Source organism: Chiroxiphia lanceolata, chromosome 21 (assembly GCF_009829145.1).
Source record: "Chiroxiphia lanceolata isolate bChiLan1 chromosome 21, bChiLan1.pri, whole genome shotgun sequence".
Classification (NCBI taxonomy): Eukaryota; Metazoa; Chordata; class Aves; order Passeriformes; family Pipridae; genus Chiroxiphia; species Chiroxiphia lanceolata.
The window spans coordinates 3,155,303-3,175,324 of NC_045657.1; the positions used below are offsets into that span (position 1 = coordinate 3,155,303).

A 20,022-nucleotide genomic window follows, 5' to 3' on the forward strand; every position below is an offset into this window, starting at 1 on the left:
TCATATTTCCTCCAGATAATTCACACTATCTTGGCTGCAAACAAATGGGCAGTTTATTATCTGCAATTGGCCTCTGCAAGAGGACTGGGGCTCTTCTTGGAGCTCTGGTGGGGTTTTTTTTATCTCTGAATGATGTTTCTAAGCCCTTCCCTGGGTGAGGAGAGGTAGTGCATTTGTTATTGATAGAATTTCCATTTAAATTGAGGATGTTGCTCTGTGCAACACGTGTACCAGTTAAACGAGATTCCTCCAGCAAAAGGCAGCAAATTATATGAAGAAAAAAAAAAATGTTGGGAAGCGGGGGTTGGGGGGGGAAGGGGAGAAATCACAAAACTTAATATGAAATCCAGCTGGATATATGCCCGTAATAAAACATCTAGATCTTAATAAGGCTGTGGGTAAAGCTTGGATTACACACCCAGCTTTATACACTCGCTGCTATTCAGCAGCTGCCTCCCTTGAAAGCTCCTTTCTCTGCTTGCCAATCCGATTAGCTCTCTAGAAAATTAGAAACAAAACAACGTGAAATCTCGTGCTTTTAGAAAATAAATAGAAATTCAGCCGCGAGAAAGGGCTTGGATCAGCCCCAGAAAAGCCTTTTCAAGTGGATAATGACTCCATGGGACAGACATTTTCAGGTGGATTTCCTTTTAGTCACAAATTGTTATTTGTACTGGAAATCAAAGGGAGGGATCCAGCAAACAGTAGGAAAATGCATCCCGGTGGGTTCTGTGAGTCCTTTCCAGCCCTTCCCCTGGGCAGCAGAAGGAAATCTCCTGAGCAGAGAGAGGAGGATGAATGAAGTCTCCTCCATGACCACACACCACCAGCTCTGGAGCAATGCCAGGGCTGGGCAGCCTCTTGCAATCAGATTAAGGGGGTCCTGACCCCCCACATTCAGCTGGAGCCACCCAGGCTCTGCTCCTGAGGTAAAAACACCAACACAAACCAGACCCTGCAGCTCTGCCCTTGGAACCTGCAGCCTCCAGAACAGGGTGGGCTAATCCAGAGTTCAGGTCACAGAATCACAGAATCATCAAGGCTGGAAAGGCCCTGTAAGATCACCAAGTCCAAACATTGCCAAGGCCACCACTAAACCATGTCCCCAGGTGCCACATCTCACTGTCTTTTAAATCCTTCCAGGGATGGTGACTCTACCACTCCCCTGGACAGGCTTTTCCAGTGCTGAACAACCCTCTCAGTGAAGGAATCTTTCCTGATATCCAGTCTAAACCTCCCCTGACACAACTTGAGGCCGTTCCCTTTCACTGAGTCCACTTATTTCAGCAAATCGAGGTCAGACAGGTGTAACTGCAGATGTTCCTGCCTCTGCTGACCAGCAGCCCTGGATAACAGGCAGTGATTAGCCAGGTCATAGAGGGGGCAACAGGCAGCTGGGTCTGCCAAAGGTGGGTTGTAGCCCCAAGGACCCTGTGCTACCTGGTGGGATGTTCATCTCCACCTTCCCTCAGGTGCTTTTGTATTTCTAACCTGACTAAAATAAAATAAAATAAAATAAAATAAATGTTCTGCAATAAGCCAGCCCTGCTGGTCACATCCTGTCTGCTCCAGGTAGCTGGGGCAGGATCTGGAGGACATGGGCCCACCAGCCCAAGTCCCATCATCCCACCAAGCAGGAATTACCCATGCACACCACCTTAATCCCTGCAAAAAGCAGGAAGCAGCTTCGTCTGCTCCAGAAATGCCCTCAGGTGTGAACTCAGCTGGCCAGGCTGTCCCTGCTCCCTGTGCTGGGGACACCAGAGGGACACTGGGACCGTAAGCTGCTTTCTAGGACTAATGTGCTGAGCCATGTTTCTGTGCTGGGCTGCTTTGCTCCTCCCAGGCAGCACAGGATCCATGGAACAGGCTCTGTTCTGCCGTTTGCAGGGTCACCTCCAAGTCTCCATCACAGGTGTGAAGGAATCAGCTCCATATTGTACGTTGGCGGTTGCTACGGGGGAAGAAATGATTAATTTATCACCCATTCCAAGATCTGAAGAAAGAAACATAGAAGGGGAAAGAGAGAAGGAAAAGAAATAATAAAAGAAAAAAAAAATAAAAACCTATCAGAATTGTTCTGCACAAGCTGCACTGGAGCTTTATTTATGGTCCAAGACTTCCACAACCACCTGAATATAAAGCAGAATCACATCATGGATAACAGTGTACCCTGAGCAGAGGGAAGAGACATCTGAGAGGGAAAGGGAGGGAAATGGCACATTTTGAGCCAGCTGGAGAGATTGCAAAGGGATTTTAATTCCGAAGACGCCGAACAAAATTGCAGATGAGATTCTATGAGAATAAATAGTGTCTGGTCATAGATCAGCACAACTTGATTTTCTCCCCTCTAAGTGCAACGGTATCAATCTTCAGAGGGGAGGGAGTGGAAAAATCAAGGTGGCAAATGAATTATTCCACCTTACCCAGGAGAGAAAACAAACCCTTGCACTCTCACAGCAAGAACCGGGTTCGCTGCCTTGCTGGGCAAAGAGGCTTTGGTGGAAGAAGCAACTGAAATGCAAATCAGGCAAGAAAGTGGGAGAGGTGGGGAAGAAGGTATTTATATACAATAAATATTTAATACTGCTTAGTGTTTCCTCCTGAAGAAACTTATAGCAGGGATTAATTTTTACATTTCTGCCCATTCTGCTGACGCCCTTCGGCAAGGTTAATCTTTGCCTGCTGAAAGTTTGAAAATTAAATCCACGCTGGTGGACCAAACTTCCTGTGTAGTTTGATTCAATTGCCTTCCTTCCCCTCCAGAATGATAGATGCCTGTGGAATCCACAGCCGCCGCCTCCTAGAGCAGATAATTCATGAAGAGAGTCTCCCCTCCTTCCTTCTCCCCCTCTCTCCCCGTTGTGTATCTTAATCAATGTTTCAAGTCTGGCACAGCTTTTTGATTTCCGTTTCAACAGGATGTCTGATCAGCCTGCTGGAAAAGAAAACCTAAAGGAGGGGCAATTTTGTTTTCTTTTTCTGGTGGCTCCTGCCTTCTCTTGAAATTTGACATTGTGCAGGTAGCAGCAAGGAGCAGCTCCGAGATGGGGTCTGGCCTGTGACAGAGTTGCTTCAGCTCTGGGGGATGTGGGGGCTGAAGGGAGGCACTTTTCCAACCGAGGTTTCTGTCTGGAAGCCCCCAGAAGATATTTGGATGTGAATTTTTGCTACATTCCAAAAAGACCAAAGTCTTCACCATGCTTGTGAATGTGGACAAGACCACCCTTGGCTCGTGGTCCCTGCTCAACTGCCCAGGTGAAGTTTTGCACTTATAAAGGCACAGTGAGGGCATCTTTTCCCTCTGGTTCCCCAGGCAATGGCACAGCCACAGCCAGACCCATCCCTGGGGCTGCAGGGCAGTGCTTCAGCCCAGCATCCACCTCAGCCAGGTCTGGGATCATAGTTTGGCCACGCTAGGGAATGTCTCCAAGGTCAGGTTGGCAGCCAGTGCCAGCACAATGCTCACCTGAACTGGATATCCTTGGTGGAGGTGCTCAGGGAATCATAGAATCACACAATGGTTTGGGTTGGAAGGGACCTGAAAGCCCATCTTGTTCCACCCCCCTGCCACGGGCAGGGACACCTTCCACTATCCCAGGTTGCTCCAAGCCCCGTCCAGCCCGGCCTTGAACACTTCCAGGGATGGGGTAAAAGCAGCCCCCAGGTGCATCCCCTGATCTTCTGCCCTGAGCCAAGAAACAGAGAAAAAGAAAAATTTGCTGAGCTGAGGAGCAGCTGAAAAGGGGAAAAAAAAAAAAAAAAAAAGCAGCCAAGCAGAGAGCTGAAAATTTTTCTGCGAAGAACAACATCTCATTGTCAAATTAACATATTAATAATTAGGCAGAATGAGAACATTAAGTCCCAGTGCAGGGCCTGACGACGGCACATTTGCTCTCTGTGTTCAGCTGTGTGGAGCAGCAGTTCCAGGGGTGCCTCTGAGTGTGACAGCCTGTGCCTTACAAGATGTAATTTTAGCGCTTCAGAGCTCCCTTCGTTATGCATCTCTTAAAAAACAAGGAGGAAAACAGCTTCTTCTTCAGGGTCTTCCGTGTGTTTGATTTCTTTGGGGTGTTTATTTTTGCTCCAGGCTATTTGAGAAAACCCATTAAATACAAGCACAAATTGCTAAGTTTTGTTTGCTGGGAAGGTAGGAACACGCAGGGTCTGTCTGAGCTATTGAGTTTGTACCTCTGGAGAAAATCACTTTGCTGCCGTGATGCCCCAGGATGGGAAAAAAAATCTGCAACTGGAGAAGTTACAAGGAATAAATGAAGTGGCAATAGGTGCCATAAATAAAACTACAGCACATTAACACTCCTCTCAAAAGCAAACTTGGTTTTCAGTGCTGAGATTTTGATGAGAGCAGGCCCAGAGAAGATGGTGGGAAGAAGCTCTCCTTGATGTGAGAGGGGGTTGGATTCCCCACAGCTGGAAGCACAGAGGGAGGGATGAGTTAAGAGTAAATTATTTCCAAGGATGTAACGTTTTGGGCCATCGTGTAATGGCAGGAGAGCAGCCCTGGTTTAACAGCCCCTGACAGATGTTGAGAACACCAGCCCAGTTTGCCATCAAAGGTTGCTTTTGCCTTAAAAGGGAAGTACATGGAAAGCAAACAGAAAGCCAAGAAAAACCAGAATATGCAGTGATAATTTATGGATAATTATGATAAACTATTTTTCCCACCTGCTCATGGCAGAGGGACACCAATGTTCAGCACCAAGTGACACGAGGATCAGGCTGATGCTTCTCCCTGGTGCAGCAACGATATGTCCTGTCAGACCATCCATGCTAAAAAAAATATTAAAAAAACATGGAAATTGTCTGTCTGGGCTGCAGGAAAGTGAATTTGCAGAGGCAGAGCTCCTGTGCAAGGTGTTAAGAGAAGAGACACATTTGAGTTGCACTGTATTAGCTTCCTGTAGGGACTCTGTAGCTTAATTTACAGGTGGTGGTGAACTGCCAGAGGCACCTCCAGCTCACTTGCTCTTTCTCATAGGAAGTCATGGAGAGGGTTTTTTGGTTTGTTTTTTTTTTTTTTTTCTTTTCTGAGGGCTGTGGGTCAGATAAATTCTAATCCTTTGCTTGAGACATTAATAAAAATAAACCCAAGTCAAATCAAGACTGGCTGGGGAGAAGATGCAGGACAAAAAGCAGCTGAACAACAAGAATAGCTCCAGCTCTCTTGTATGCTGTGAAAGCCTCACTCTACCCAACAATTTGCATATTTTCTTCATGCTAATTCATGCACAGTCCTCTCCCCTTCTCATTAAAGCCTCCCACTTGGTCTTGCTGTTCCTGTCTTTCCAGGAGAGCTTTAGTCTCACCAAGGATGCTCAATACTTTGTATAAAACACCCATTCACAGTTTTAATTCTCCCCAAACTCACCTAGACCACAGGGAAGGGATGCCCAGGATCTGGTCTCTAAATTTAATCATTGCCAACGCTTCTTTTTTGGCCATTTTTATTTTTACCAGTCTCTTGTAAAGATGGTATTTAAGGAGCTGGGAGGAACATAATTTTGGGAGGTAACAACTGCAGGACACAACCCAACCAGAGCTGCTGTGACTCGTGGAGAGCAAATGGTGTGATCACAAGGTGTCCCTGCATGGCACAGCTTGGGCTAGGAGTGGTACAGGGCTGCTGATCCTGGTTCCCTTCCCCACCAGCTCGTAGGAGAAACAGGATTGTGCTGGTTACTGGTGGTGCAGCCCCGGGGTTGAAGCACAACCGGAGGGAGCTGTGTTTCCAAACAGCTGCTTTGCTCTTTTCTCCAAAGGTTCTTTTCTCTGCCCCACTTCCCACTCTTACAAAACATGTAGGACTGTGCTTTTTTTTTTTTTTAGGGACAGCCAGAGCTCCACTAGTTGAATCATAGAATTGTTTAGGTTGAGACAAACCTTTAAGGTTACCGAGTCCAAGTGAAGCGAGCCAAGGGAATCCAAGATAAAAGACAGGGAGTCAACAGACACACAGCCATCACGAGGGCCTGGGCCTCTTCCTCCAGAGCAGGGCTAAAAAATAAACCGAAGAACAATTCCATTTTACAGGCAGAAAGCAAGTCCCACAGCCACTCCTGTTTTACCTGTGGCAGCAGCCAGGAAGCACATGCACGTGTCCTCACGCCTGGGTCAGCTCGGGTAAGTGGACAGGGAAAATTTTCAGGCTTCACCTGCTTCCTTAACACACAGAATTGCATAAATCCCAGCCCAGTTAAACCTCTGCCTGTCAGAAAAAAATACCATATGCAGAGCAAAGCAGCAGCCCCACAACCCTGCAGACACCCCTTCCCTGCCCAGGCTGGCTCAGCTGCTTTAAAGGCTGTTGGAAACACCATCGGGATCAGCTGCCCTTGGATAACTCCCCTTCCCTGAGCTCTACCAGGGGTGGGTGTTGCTCTGCTCCCTCCAGGGCTGCCCTGGCTACTGGGCTTGGTCCTCTTGCTCTCTTTGCTGCATCCTGAGGTTTGGGCTCCTGGTCCTGCCCCTGTGCAGCATCCCCAAGGTGGGGGGACAGCTGCTGTGGGAGTTTGGGATGAGCAGCCCCATCCCCACTCCATCCTCACAGGAAAACTGAGCTGTTTTGGGCACTCACACTCTGTCTCAATTATCTGCTGCTCTTTTTGTGGATCTTCTAAAAATTCCCCTCCGTATCTCACCTGGTGGAGTCACAGCTTTGTAGCTCCAGCACTAAATCACAGACTTTGTTATGTGAAAAGAGGTGAAAAAGCTGCCACGGCTTCTGTGTCTGGCACTGCCAGAAACAGTCAGATCCTTCCTCAGATCTCTGTTTTCTCCTAATAGCAGATCAAAGCTTCTCTCAGCAGCGAGGCTCTGAGGCATTTGCTGCAACCAGCAGTTATTGAGTGCAAATCACAACTGGCAAGTCAGCATGGATGGGTTAGTGTCACCTTGAAGCAAGATCAAGATGTAAGTTAAACATTTCTAGCCAGGTTAAAGTAATTAAAGTTACTTTCCCCTAATTTATTCCTTCAGCTGTGGTACCCTTGCATTTCTGGGGTCCCTTTGGATGAAGATTTAGCCATAATACCCCAAAATTTTTGACAATTACTCCTATAAGTTAATTATATCCTTAGACTAAAGGACTTTAAAGGCCAGGCTGGATGGGGCTTGAAGCAACCTGGTCCAGTGTAAGGTGTCCCTGCCCATGGCAGGGGGGTGGAACGAGGTGATCTTTAAGGACCCTTCCAACCCAAACCATTCTGTGATTCTGTGACCTTGGCTCGTTATCTGAACATCTGCCTCCACCTGAGATCTACCTCAGCACAGAGTGAAGGTCATCAAAGATCTGCTGCAGCCAACGAACAGAGGGGAGAGACTAAGGGGACACACAGCTTGGCTTGGTCACTGCAAGGGTTGGCTCGTGCCTGTGCCCCTGTTCTTGCACCTTACGCACCTGCAATGTTGCAAACACCACATTTGGAAGGTACAAACATCTTCTTGAACCTGCAGAGCAGCAGCACCAACCAGATGTTCTTTGCAAGGAGCCCCTGAGAACCAGAGTGACACGGGTCCGGCGGCCGGTGCTGGTGTTGGCAGGCAGGGACCTGCAATTCCTGCAGTGCTTCCCAGAGGATCCATCACCTTCCTGCACATCCCTGGAGTGAAACCCACGGAGCTAAGGAGGAGAGAGTAAGCAAAGTGTCCCTCGCGTTTGCTGCCCCCAGCAACTCCACACAACAGCGCCCCGAGGATGGGTTTAGGGGTTGAGGAGCTCACCGAGAAGCTGGAAAAATGTTTGTTCCTGGATTCGTCTCAGGGTGAGAAGATCAGGAAGAGCAAAGGCCGTGGTGCCGAGCAAAGTGTCCTCTGGTGACATTTCTGCTGGTGTGGAGGTGGAGAGCAGGTGGCCACCCGATCTTCTCATCCAGCTCCCAGGCACCGAAATCCCCAGGTTGGCTTTTTGCGCTGTTGGGTCAACTGGAGATTCTCACTAAGGAATAAAACATAAAATTCCAGGCCTGGAAGTTCTCTCCCTGCTGGGTTTGGTTTATATTTTACAGTACATATTACCTTTATGCACTTGCACAGCTCCTCTGATGAACTCTTCGGGCTCCTCAGGGTCGCGGAGAAATCCTGCTGCAATCAACTTCAAGAAGACATTCACATCACGTTGGTTTAGGTGGAAACAGTAAACTTGATTTATTGAAAAAAAATCTATTACATTTATTCCTTTATTACACAGGTTTAAAATATTTAAAAATAGCTCTTATGGGCATTACACTTAAATTTTATGACATGTTTATTGGACTTTGAAGAAATGTACAATATGTCATTTGACACTATATTTTAAAAAGGGCCTTATGTACTAAAAAATTTTTTTTCCATAGGTTTTATTTTTCTTATCAACATTTGTTCAAGTCATATATATTAAGGGAGGAGGGAAATAAAATTACACAAAAAGAAGGTCTGCAAATACAAGTAGTAATTTTATTGCAATATACCGTAGAGCTAAGTGGTCTGGGGAAAATCGGAACAGTTTGGAGCTCAGTACAATTACAACACTGTGGAAGTCAACAGAGGAATTTTTTTTTTTTTTTTTTTTTTTTTTACTTAAAGCAAAGAAATAAAAGGAAAAAAAAAATAAAAGAAAAAAGCTCCCTTGATGAAAATTTATAACAGAATCACATGACCTAGACGGACGCACACGTGTGGACATACATCAATATATGGCTTTGCTGTTGCAGAGAGGAATGTGCAACCTTTCCTGACCTTCCCGCTGTTCCTGAACAAGGCTGTTGCCAAGGTGACTGAGAAGCTGAATTCCTTATATATTATTATATATTCCTTTTCACTGCTTTGCTGCCGGAGTCTGCAGTTTTCAGGGTAGCACCTTTTTATTCTTTTATTCTCCTAAACTGAAAAAAAACCCCCAAGAAACAAACCCCATGAGAGAACACTCCAGAAGAAGGGAGATGGATGGACACGGCTCTCCCAGGCCAAAAAGCACCACGCGGCATCGCCGCTCCCTCCAGCACGGCTTGGCCTCCCTTCCTCGGATGCTGCTGCTCTCTGCTTGGGAAGGAGGGGGGAAAAAACATCATATATAGGCTTTTCTTCACAGTAAATGTGATGTCTTTTCCTTTATGGTGAAAGATCCCCCTTGGTTCAAGCGTTGCTGTAACACTCCAGGCCAAATAATAATAATAATAATAATAATAATTAAAAAAAAACACCCCCACCCCGTAACATCTATTTTTCCAGCTGAGAGATCTAAACGAGGAAAACGGCCATGGAGGGAAAAAAACAAATGGGAAAAAGAAGATGGTGTCAGCACGTTGTGAGCCGTGGAGAAAAAAAAAAAGCCACTGTGGGAACAGCAAGAGAATTGCAGAGTCCCGGCAGCACCCACACGGCTCCGGCACCGCGTCAGGACACCCGACATCTACATAAATTAGCACCACAAACGTTCAGCACTGAGTACAATCTGCTCTGGTTACCACCGGGAAAAACGTGTGGATAGTCTTGGGGAGAAAAAAAAAAAAAAAAGAAAAAAAAAGGAAAAAGAAAAGAGGTAAGAAATAACGGAAAGCACATTTAGTACCTTTTCTGCACGGACCGTAAAAGCTGCTGCGATACAAAGGAGAGGAGAGGCTCTTCTACTTAACAAATATAAAGGTGACATGCATTTATAAGTGTCTGAAAGAGGTTGAAAAGCAGAGCTGGTGGGAGGTTGGCCAGTGGCAGGGTATCACCAGTGTTATATTAAAGTTATCAAACAGATAGCACCACAGAGACATGTAAAAATAAAAAGCACCTTTTTTTTTCTTCCTTTTTTATAATTTTTTACACTTGATATTCAGAGAGGACAAATGGACTTCCCCTGCCACTGCAATCTGCCACTGGGGATGGATTTGGTTTTAATTATTATTATAAAAGAATGTTGAAGGTAAAAAAGAAGAATTAATTTAAAACAGGTATGTCAAGCAAGCACATAAAAAGGCAGAGACTCGAAGCAGATCCTGCTTTTAGATCAGGGTTTTGTAGAAAATTTGTGAAAAAGTGGCTTTAATTTCCTAATTTTGAAGTGAATCCTTCCAAAAGGCAACTGTGGCTCGGGGGGCTGGTTTGTACCTCATCCTGCCAAGACTCATCCTGGGTGTAACTCCGAGGCCCTCCTGGCTCAGGGCTGGGAAGAGGCAGAGGCAGTGAGGACAGGAGTTTTTATTCCCAGGTGGATGCTTGGCTGGGCTGCTGGTGGGAAGGGCGGTGGGTTTAGTACACACAAGGTCACGTGCATGTTTGGAAGCCAGAAACATTCAAACATTTAAAATAATATACAATACAAATATTTACTTACAAACATACAAAAATATAAGCACCTTTAATACATGGGAGATGCCCAGTGTGACCTTTAGCTAAATTTTGCGAAAACGTAGAATTAGGCAACTCAGTGGAGATAACTAAAATTTCTGGGATTGGCCACGACACCTCCTTGCTAGAGCTGAGCCAAATCTCGTGGAATAACAACAAAATGCCTTTGATGAGCTTTGGATTGGAGCCAGGACTTCAACATCAAGCTGAACAGAGGAGTTTCAAGTTTTTCCCCATTTTTTTTTTTTTCCTTAGAAACGAGCAGACAAACAACAATCTACAGGCAAGGGCTCGCTGCTGCTCACGAGAAGAAGAAGAAGAAGGAGTCTCTGATGGCGGCGGGGTCTGCTCAGTGGCCCTGGAGCAGCAGGGACAGGTCTCCAGGCCACGTGTGCGGCGGTCGGTCATGGAATTCTGCGTCCGTGGTGACTGTGGGTCAGAGGTGTCCCAGAGGAAAACTCAGGGGAAAAACGAGGGATGATGAAACGAAAACAACAACAAAAAAAATAACCCATCGCTGTCCAGTCTCACAATGTGCATGTGACAAGGAATTCTTCTTTTCTTTTTTTTTTTTTCTATTCAAATTTTTTTTTTTTTTTTAATTAAATGGCGCAATGAGGTTACGAGGTTGCTCATTTGGAGACTAGTTTTCGGGTGGCTCTTAGCCCATGAAGCAAGCTGGTCCCACCTCGAATCCAAATTTCTGTGACGCTTCTCCGAAGTCATTGAACATGATGTCGACTATAGGTACTTGCTCTACTTTGGGCGTGTTGATCTCCAGGATGGTTTTCTGGTAGCCCTTCTTTGCCTGGTGGGGAGAAGAGGGAGAGAGAGAGAGAGGAGCTCTGGTGATGCCTTCCAAGCCAACATCAGCAAGATATCATGACTGAGCATTCACCACTCAGGCAACGCCCAGAGATACCTTACCCAGGGCATTTTCTGACCCGAATTAGTCACCCAGCAACAAAATATGGATTTATTTGCCCTGCAGATTTACCAGACGTGGGATGGGGACCACTGAGCAAAGCCCTGGGAGATGTTCACCCTGAGCCCAGACTCTGCTGCCATGCAGATCACGACACGCTAACTCTGCTGTCAGCACATCTCCCAGCTGGAACAGGAGCCTGGTAAAATTGTTGTGGCTGTGCAATAGTTGTTTTACCTCCCCGAGGACACGCATGGGTTGTTGAGCAAATGGGAGCGATTTAATTTGAATATATTAGTTTGACTATTACCCGAGCGCTACCGAAAAGATCACATTTAAAGTTTGATGGAATTCACAAGGTGATGTTGTCTTTTTATTGTGCCTGGTAGCCATACAGTTATTTCCAAAATATAAATAATTATTAGAGGAGCAGAAGTGCACCCGAGGGCATACAAGGCTGCACAAACAAGTGAATTTATGGAGCAGCTTTTGGCTCTACCTTTCCCTCTGATTTGTGTGTCTCGGCAGAGTTGGCTGTATCACAGCTACTGAGAAAGGGCTGTAAGATCAGGAAAAACACATTCAAATAATGGTCTGAACATAAGCCCTGGAGATCCACTGACTGCAGCGCAGCCAGAGCGTGGGTCCTACCAGGACCTCTGCGGCAACGCCGCGTCGGACAGATCAGCCTCATTTTCCACACAGCAGGGGTCAATCACAGAATCTTTTAGGTTGGAAAAGACCTTTAAGATCACCAGGTCCAACCATTTAACCCAGCATGGCCAAGTCTTGTAACCTGAATGAGTTCTAGTACTCACTCCCACAAATGGATTAAATGCATCTCTAAATTTCTGGCGGGGTTCTAACAGCCTTTTAGTTGGTCTAAGATTCGGATTAAAATCATCTTTCATGTAGAGAACCTGTTGTAAACAATAAACTCCCTTAAATAAGTAAATAACTCTTAAATATCCTGCCTGTGGTTTGGGCAGCACAGTCTACCAGGGAGGTTACAGGAGTCCAGGTGATGCAGAGCCTCCTTCTGCAAGGTACATTTTACCTCCCTTTGACAGCCTGCTCACCCAGAGGAAGGACTGGGGCACCCTGATTTAGAAGTGATGCCCAGATGATTTCTCTGTGCTCCACCATCACACTGGGGCTGGACCAGCCTCTCCTGGTGCTCCCACAGCTTCAGTTCTTGCCACAATCATTTATGTGCAGCACTGAGACTGGCTGTGTAACAGCTGCCTCCGAGAAGCAACCAAGCAATAAATTCAAAGGGGCTACAGTCCTCTTTCCATGTGAATATCACAGAATCATGGAATGGTTTGGGTTGGAAAGGACTTTAAAGATCATCTCATTCCACCCCCTGCCATGGGCAGGGACACCTTCCACTAGCCCAGGTTGCTCCAAGCCCTGTCCAACCTGGCCTTGGACACTTCCAGGGATGGGGCAGCCACAGCTTCTCTGGGAAACCTGTGTCAGGACCTCACCACCCCCACAGGGAACAATTCCCTCCTAATAGCCAATCTAAATCCATCCTTCTTTGTCTTAAAGCAATTCCCCCTTGGCCTAGTATTCCTCATTAGATAGAGGAATGATGGCACATTTAAAGCCAAAGGGTTTTCAGCTGGCACACCCACCCTAAAAAGTGAAATGTGTGATCCTACAACATCCCTGAGACTTCAGAAGGGAAAGGGAGGCACGTTTTACCAAGGACATGTTGTGTCAGCAGGAGATATGAGGTACTTGAGGATAAACTTCTGAGTGTTTCCAGAAGCAGACTGGATGCCCTTTCCCTCTCCACGAACATGTTAAAAGAAGTGATTCTAATCTGATTTTCCTCATTGCTCCTACAGCAAAAATCGTGTTTGTGCCAGAACAGAACCATTTTAATCTCAAATTATGTGGGGAGCTTTTTCTGTCAAACATCTCAATCTTTCTGTCCCGTGGGCTTCAAGCACTGCAGTTCCAGAGGGTGGGAATTATGCATGTTTTTGCACCAGCAAGCTGGGTCTCAAAATAAAGACAGGCAGCACCTGCTTTGCCAAATTTTTATCTCCTGATGGCAGATTTTTAAGAGTTTAAACCCAAATCAGGCATCCAATGAAAGAGGCAGAAGCAAAGAGGGGATGCTGGGCCCCTCTGGAAACTGTGGCTGCTCCTTATGGCTGAAGGGAAGGTGAGGAGCAGGATGGGCTGGAAAGGGAGGGGAGAGCTTCATTCTGGGCAAAAAAATCTAATGGGGGAAAAAGCTAAAGAGAAAAATGTTAGAAGTCACATTTGAAACATGAGGAGGGGTGTGAACCTGTCTCCTGCATCCCTTAGATCATCTTATCTGTACAGAGTCAGGCTTTGCTTTGGTTTGTCCTCTCCCAGGGGCACTGGTGGCTCCTGTGAAGGGCTGGGGGACACACAGAGCAAAGCCCAGCTCTGGGCTGGGCCCCCCTGGCTGGATGCACCCCCACGACCAGCACAGCCCAGAGCCTTACTGGGGCTGCACACAGAAAAACCTCATCCAACCCAATGCCAAACCCTTAATACTTTCCCCTCCAAGATTTCCTGAGGGTAGTTAAAAAGATCATTATTAAAACCTGCAAAACTCATCCACGACTGGGTGTCATCGCTCACCTCACCCCCTGTGAGGAAACAGGGGAGAGCAAAGGCAAGGGGGAGATATTTAAAAGCAGTCTAAACTGAGGTTTTAGGCAGGTTAATTTGATTATCAGATCAATTTGATTCCTAGAGGTGCTGCAGCTTCTCCTGACCTGGAGTGGAATCACGTATTCCCAGCTTATGGAAGAGCGAGCTCGATGTCTCCCGTGCCGGGGACCACCCTCAAGGCAACTACACCAACGGGCACAGGAAATTTGGAGGGGATTTTCTCTGAGGCAGATGGTGCTGGACAACCCAGGGAGGGGGACAGAGAGCCCCAGGGTGTCCCCTCCCAGCCCTGCCCACGTACCGCGCAGCCGTCCAGGGCGGCTCGGATGTAGGGGTTGTTGTCGTAGGACATCTCCTCGTCGTTGGAGCCCAGGAACCTGATGGCCTTGTCGTAGCTGTTGGTGGTGGCATCGTGCCAGGCCACGGACTGGTAGCAGTTGTAGGTGATGTTCTGGTGGGCCGAGGCGCTCAGGAGCCGCAGGAAGGTCATCTGCACCACCCCGATGGGGTTCCCGTCCGAGTCCACATAGGAGAGCTGTGAGGGGAGGAGAAGGGGAAACGCTGGGCAGTGAGGGGGGATGCAACGTGTCTGGGGGGCTCTGAGGACCACCAGTGCCACCACCCCAGCAGGGTGCAGGCACTGCTCCTGCCACAGGGCTGCTCTGGTCCTCCTGTGGCCAGGGCATGGATAACAAAGGGCATTTTATTCTCTTGCTGCACATGAGCTAAAAAAATAAGGCTAATTCAGGGCAGGAGACAAAAGGAAGGGGAATTCAACCCAAAAGGGTGCACAGTTGGGGATATATGTCTCAAGTTTAAGCCAATACTGAGCATATTTCTCCAGCTTTTGAGGAGGAGAGAAAGCAGATTCCTGTAAGGGTTTGGGGCTTTATTTTTCTGTCCTGTTTGACGAGATTTCCTGGCTGCTGTGGGTCTTTTGTTCTGCACACTCTGCGGTATTTTCCATTCATTTTTCCTGGGCACCAAATGCTGGGGTTTCAAGTAGTCTTTGCACTTGATCTGCAGCAATCCTGCTCCTGCTGATAAGGACTGGGGGCTGCCCTGGCTGGCAAGGCTGCACTCAGGTAAAGGGAAAATGGATTTGCTGCCCTTAGGGCATGTTGTGAGCACAGGGCTGCCCCTGCACACTGAGATTTGCTCCGTTCTTCCCATCAGGCTGCTTTTCTCCCAAGCAGGAGAACGGTGCCTATAATATATTTCTGCAAAATGGAATTTACTGAAACCCAATTCCAGCACTTAAGGGATTCAGGACTTTCTGGGAGTTTTGTGCCCCACCAAAGAAGCAAACACGAAATGAGTTTGCACATATGAACTGGCTGTGCTTGAGGTGGCATTTCCAGCCATGACCAAGCCACTGCCCTCCAGGGACAGTTGGGTTTCTTTAGGAAAAAACAGGAGAAAAACACAGGCACAAAAACAGCAGAGTTTCCTTCAAGGTACCACGAGACATCAAGTTGTGGTGCAAGCTGCAAACAGTAGAAGAGATTCATAACCAGGTAATAAAACAATGAACAAAAATAAATGTACCAATGAAAATAAATAAATGTACCAACCGGTTGTCAGGATACTGTTGCACTGTCCTCCTGAGAGTTAAATATGACTGACCAGCAGAGAGCCAGGCATGCCAGGAGAGCTACCAGAAAACCACCAGGACGTGGAAGGAAGGGGACACAAAATGCCAAGCACTTGGCACACACCCTGTGGCACTACTGACCTGCAGGACCTACTGCTCTTATTTGGTCTTATTTCAGTTTAGAGCTTGTTTTGGAGCCTGGCTGCTCGTTAAGGGGTCTCTGATGCTGTTCAGCCTCTGCAGATTGTGTGAAGCCCTGTCCCAGCTTTGCAACTGCAGCCACTGGGAACTGGCTGTGGGCATAAGGTTTGCTCATGGGAACAGTTTTGCAAAAATCAGTCATTTCCTCTTTTTCCTGTGCTGCTATTTCCCTGTGGCAGATGCCATATGGCTGTGAAGGATAATGGGATGGGATGGGTGGCAGGCCTTGTTAGAGCTACTGGGAATTGTGTGTAACACACGCAGAAGGAAAGCAGAAGAAAACATCTGCAACCTTCTCATCCCTCTAAATTCAGCTTGGCTGCATCATGAGAAAAGGTAAGAAATTGGCTCCAGGTACTCTGTGTCATTGATTAATGACAGCGTGGAAGCATCAAAACAAGCTGATTTCTTTGTATTGCACAGTTACTACATCCTTCTTACTTTGGGTGTTCCCAGCTGCACACCCTGTGCAATTCCAGGATTCACGTGGAGCTCCCTGTCAGCAGTGCTAAGCATCCAGGTGAAAATCTTCCCCTCCAATTTGAGGTTTCCCATGGGCTCAGCCACAAAAAAAACTGCTCAGACTGCGTGGAAAGACACCAGGGACCTTCTCCATGCAACAGGAGCAAGGTTGCACCCAGAGGAGAACTCAAACTTATTCATTCCCTCCATCTACACACAGATTTTAGCTGATCTGGGATCCACCAGGCAAATATCTCCTCAATTTACCAGTCTCATGGCTCCAAGTAGAGACTGGGGTGAAATGAGAGGACCTTTCAAAATAAAGAGATAAATAAAACTCTGCTTTCATGGCTTGCGTGTTTAACAGTTTTGTGGCTTGCTTAGGTAGGTCTTCTACGTGCTGGTGGCTTTTTTTTTTTCCAAATAGAAAAAGCAGGACAGGTAAAAAAGCAAGAAAATGACAATACAAAAAGATGGAACAAAGAGCTCCAAGTAGCACCAGAAATTCCTATCTAAAAAAAAAATAAGCCCTAAGCTCTAGATTGACAACTGAGCCTCTAATGTAGCTGATAGACTGGGAAAAAAAGAAGCAGAGAATATGGAGAAGTGAAGGTACTTGTGTAATATTAACTGATTAAGTGCTCTGTAATTAAGCTATGAGTAGTTGCCCTCCAAGGAGCCACGAGGCTGAAGCCTTGGCTTTGAAGCCTTACTTGATAATGCAGAAAAGCTACAGAAGCCACGTCCTTCTTGTGGGCAGAATCAGAGCAAAATGTGTTTAGCGGCGATGAAATGCGGTGCAGGGAAACAACGTGGTGATTTTCCGGGTTGTTTGCCTTTTAAGGTGGAAGTTTGGGGGGCACTGCAAGAACCCCCTTCCCTGGGGACAGGACAACTGCATGGAGCAGCTCAGTGTGACACAGCAGAGCATCTGCCTTCAGGGGCAGGTCGGTTTTATCTGCTGGATAAATTATCTTCTTCCCTAATTCTCCGCATTTGACTGAGCTCATTATCTGCATCTTGCTAATCCTACACAAACTGATACACAAGGGGGAGATTTCTGTTGCTTAAGGAGACCTGGCTGACCCTAATCAGCTGCTGCTCTGACATCCCTGACCAGGACTTGGTCTCTGTGGGAGTGATCTATCCACAAAGTGGATGTCCCGTTACAGGAGCTTTCTCTGCTTTATGTGTTGCTGTCTTTCTGACATCAAACATTGGCTGACAGTACAGCAGCTCTTCTCCCTTGAAAAAATCCTCAATTGTGACTGAGTCAAAACCCTGCCCACTAGACTTGGCAAATGCAGGTGACTTGAAATCTTCCTCTAAAACAGTGACTTCATGTCTCCCAAGCTCCGTGAGGAATGTGGGAGTCCCTGGTGTGGCTCATCTCCAGTATGGGAGACAAAATCCATCCTTTGGGGAAAACCTGCCCCAGACCACATATGTGCAGATCCATGCCCTCAACCTGGATACCCGTGAGCACAGGCTGTGACAGCTCTGGGCTGGAGCATCACTTTAGGGGTGTCTCAGCTCTTGGGATAAGGCCCCATCGCTGCAGGACATGGGGACACCCAGTTTGCCCTTGCCATAATGGGAACTGATGAGGAGACAGCAACAGCCTCCTTGTGGGATGCAGACATCCTGCAGTGCCCTGTGAGGACAAACCTATAACAGCTCCATCTCTGCAGGGTCCCCCAGCACATCACCGTGTCCCCTTCCAACCCAGGGCAAAGCTCGTCACCTGTTCCCGAGTTCCCAGTCAAGCAGATTGGGAAAAAAAGTGCCTCCACGGAGTTTTGTTTCTTTCTCAGTATTCCACCTTAAATGTTTTGCCATGGCTGGTGGTGGGGATTAGTCCAGCATGCAGAGTGCAGCAGGTCTGGCCATACCAAAGCAGATGAGGAGCTCTGATTCAGGCTCGAGGGCCAAGGTGAGCCACTTACCAAAGACCCCCGCTTGTATTGACTATACCATGTGGAAGGCTGTTCTTTGGGCCAACGAGCCATTTTACTCTGTAAAATATGACAGGGGTTAAGGAAAACAGAAAGCACCAAGATGCATCTTACCAGTTTACCGCGCTTGAATTCACTGAACCAGGAGCCTGGGGTTTCCTTTGGCCAAGAAGTAATTCTAGCCTAGTTTGGGGACGGCAAGGAGGGAAGAGAGAAAGAAAAAAAAAAAAGAAATTAAAACAGTTACATTCAGTTCCACAAGCAGCATGTCTTATTGGAAGTGTCCAACTTCCTTCTGAATAATTTCTTAATCTTTTACACCAATAATGAGTGGTGGGCAGAGCATTAATGTGCCTCTAGAACAGAGAGGGATGGTGTGGTCCTCCCCCAGGTACCCAGTGGTGCCCTGGCACCACCTTCCTTAGTTAAGGGCTAATGATCTCTGCCTCCTAGACACTTTGGATGCAAATCCAGCAGCGCAGTCTAATGAGAGGAAAAGTAAAAGGAAAGATAGAGAGGGAAAAAGGAAACACAGATGGTGAAAGGTGCAGTGATCTTCATGGGAGGGCTGCAGTGGAGAGGCAGTGCTGGAAACTGAGGAGGCTTCTGCCACTCTAATGCCAAATCCAGATGCTGTGGGGCTGGGAAAGGCAAAGGATGTGATTAAGGAAGAGCCTCAGCCTCTCTCCTGTGTTTAAGGTGCAGCACAGACTGTGCAGATGGTGCTGGACCATACGTGATGGAGCTCCAACGACCCGGAGCGACGGTGACCGTGACAAAAAAATCAGCCATCAGAGCACCCTTTATATCAGCCCCAGCCAAGCAGCTGAAGCACTTTTTTTGAGTCAGAGCACGAGGAAGTAACATGTCTGCCTTCTTCTACTTCACCCTCCCACAAACCCCCTCACTTCTGCCTCAAATCTCCCCAAAAACTACAGCCAAGCTCCATGCAGGTGTCTTGGGGTTGTTCTTTCCTTTCCAGCACACGAACTGTAAAGCAAGTCGGCGTGTTTCTGCTGGTTGAGGGATGAACTGAGAGGGGTTATGGCTCAAACTCTGCTGTGGCTTATAATAAAACCACTCAGCCAGTACTCAGTGCTTCTGTGGTCAATGTTTGCATTCCTCTAGATGGAAAAAGAGCAGGCTGAAGGTTTGTCTTATGAATAAAGTATTGCAGAAGCGTAGCACAGTTTGCACTTGAGGAGTATCACACAGAGCCCCTCACAGGACGAGCATGGCAGGACTCTGAGATCCTGTAAGATCATGGCCAGAATCCAATTTTAGCTGTCAACATTTCGAGGAGAGACACGGCAAGTTGATGCACAGGAGAAGAAATCTATCTCCTGTTTAAACAGCCCTAAGAAAAACTCAAGGAATATTTATGGTGCATGTTATTTGTTCAGCTCTGACACATATTTCTGGTGGGTGAAATGCAGCAAGTGAACGGCTCAGCTTTGTCACAGCTGGAGCACAACTGTGACACTGGCAGAGCTCCCCCAGGCTGAATTGCAAGAGCTTCTGCTTGGCCAGTGCAAGAGCTGGTCCCCAGGCAGTGGGAAGAGCAGCTCTGGAAAGCAGAGTGCACGGATACAGGACAAAAATTATGAGTTTGGTTGAGCTAAGTGGATCATTACACAAAATAACTTCATCAACTTTGCACATCAGCACCAGGGAGAGAGCTGAGGATACTTGCAATCATTTGGGATCATTTGCCCACAGGCAACAGCAGGAAAAAATGACAGGAGATAAACATTTATCTGCTCTGCTTGGAGGCACAGTAAGGGGAGAGGAGTCAGTGGTGCTTAGACATGCAGGCAGTGGGGTGACAGCCTGGTTGGGAGGGGAGACAGGGAATGAGTTAAACAAAGCTCCTAGGGAGCCCCAATTCC

At 47.1% G+C, this 20,022-nt stretch overlaps 1 protein-coding gene across 2 annotated transcripts in view; it reads right to left on the minus strand.

Annotated features, from left to right (window-relative positions):
• Positions 1 to 8,136: 8,136 nt before the first annotated feature.
• The window catches only part of COL5A1 (collagen type V alpha 1 chain), a 148,251-nt gene continuing 136,365 nt past the window's right edge, over positions 8,137 to 20,022 (minus strand). The window contains exons 64-66 of one of the 2 annotated variants that reach the window (XM_032708398.1): positions 18,125 to 18,193; positions 14,223 to 14,456; positions 8,137 to 11,143 (exon numbers count right to left, since the gene is read on the minus strand). In XM_032708398.1, coding sequence (XP_032564289.1) covers positions 10,997 to 11,143; positions 14,223 to 14,456; positions 18,125 to 18,193 — 450 coding nt within the window. In that variant the 3' untranslated portion in view covers positions 8,137 to 10,996. Of the gene's footprint in view, positions 11,144 to 14,222; positions 14,457 to 18,124; positions 18,194 to 18,247; positions 18,317 to 20,022 lie in introns of both variants that reach the window. The other variant, XM_032708397.1, reaches the window with a different exon arrangement.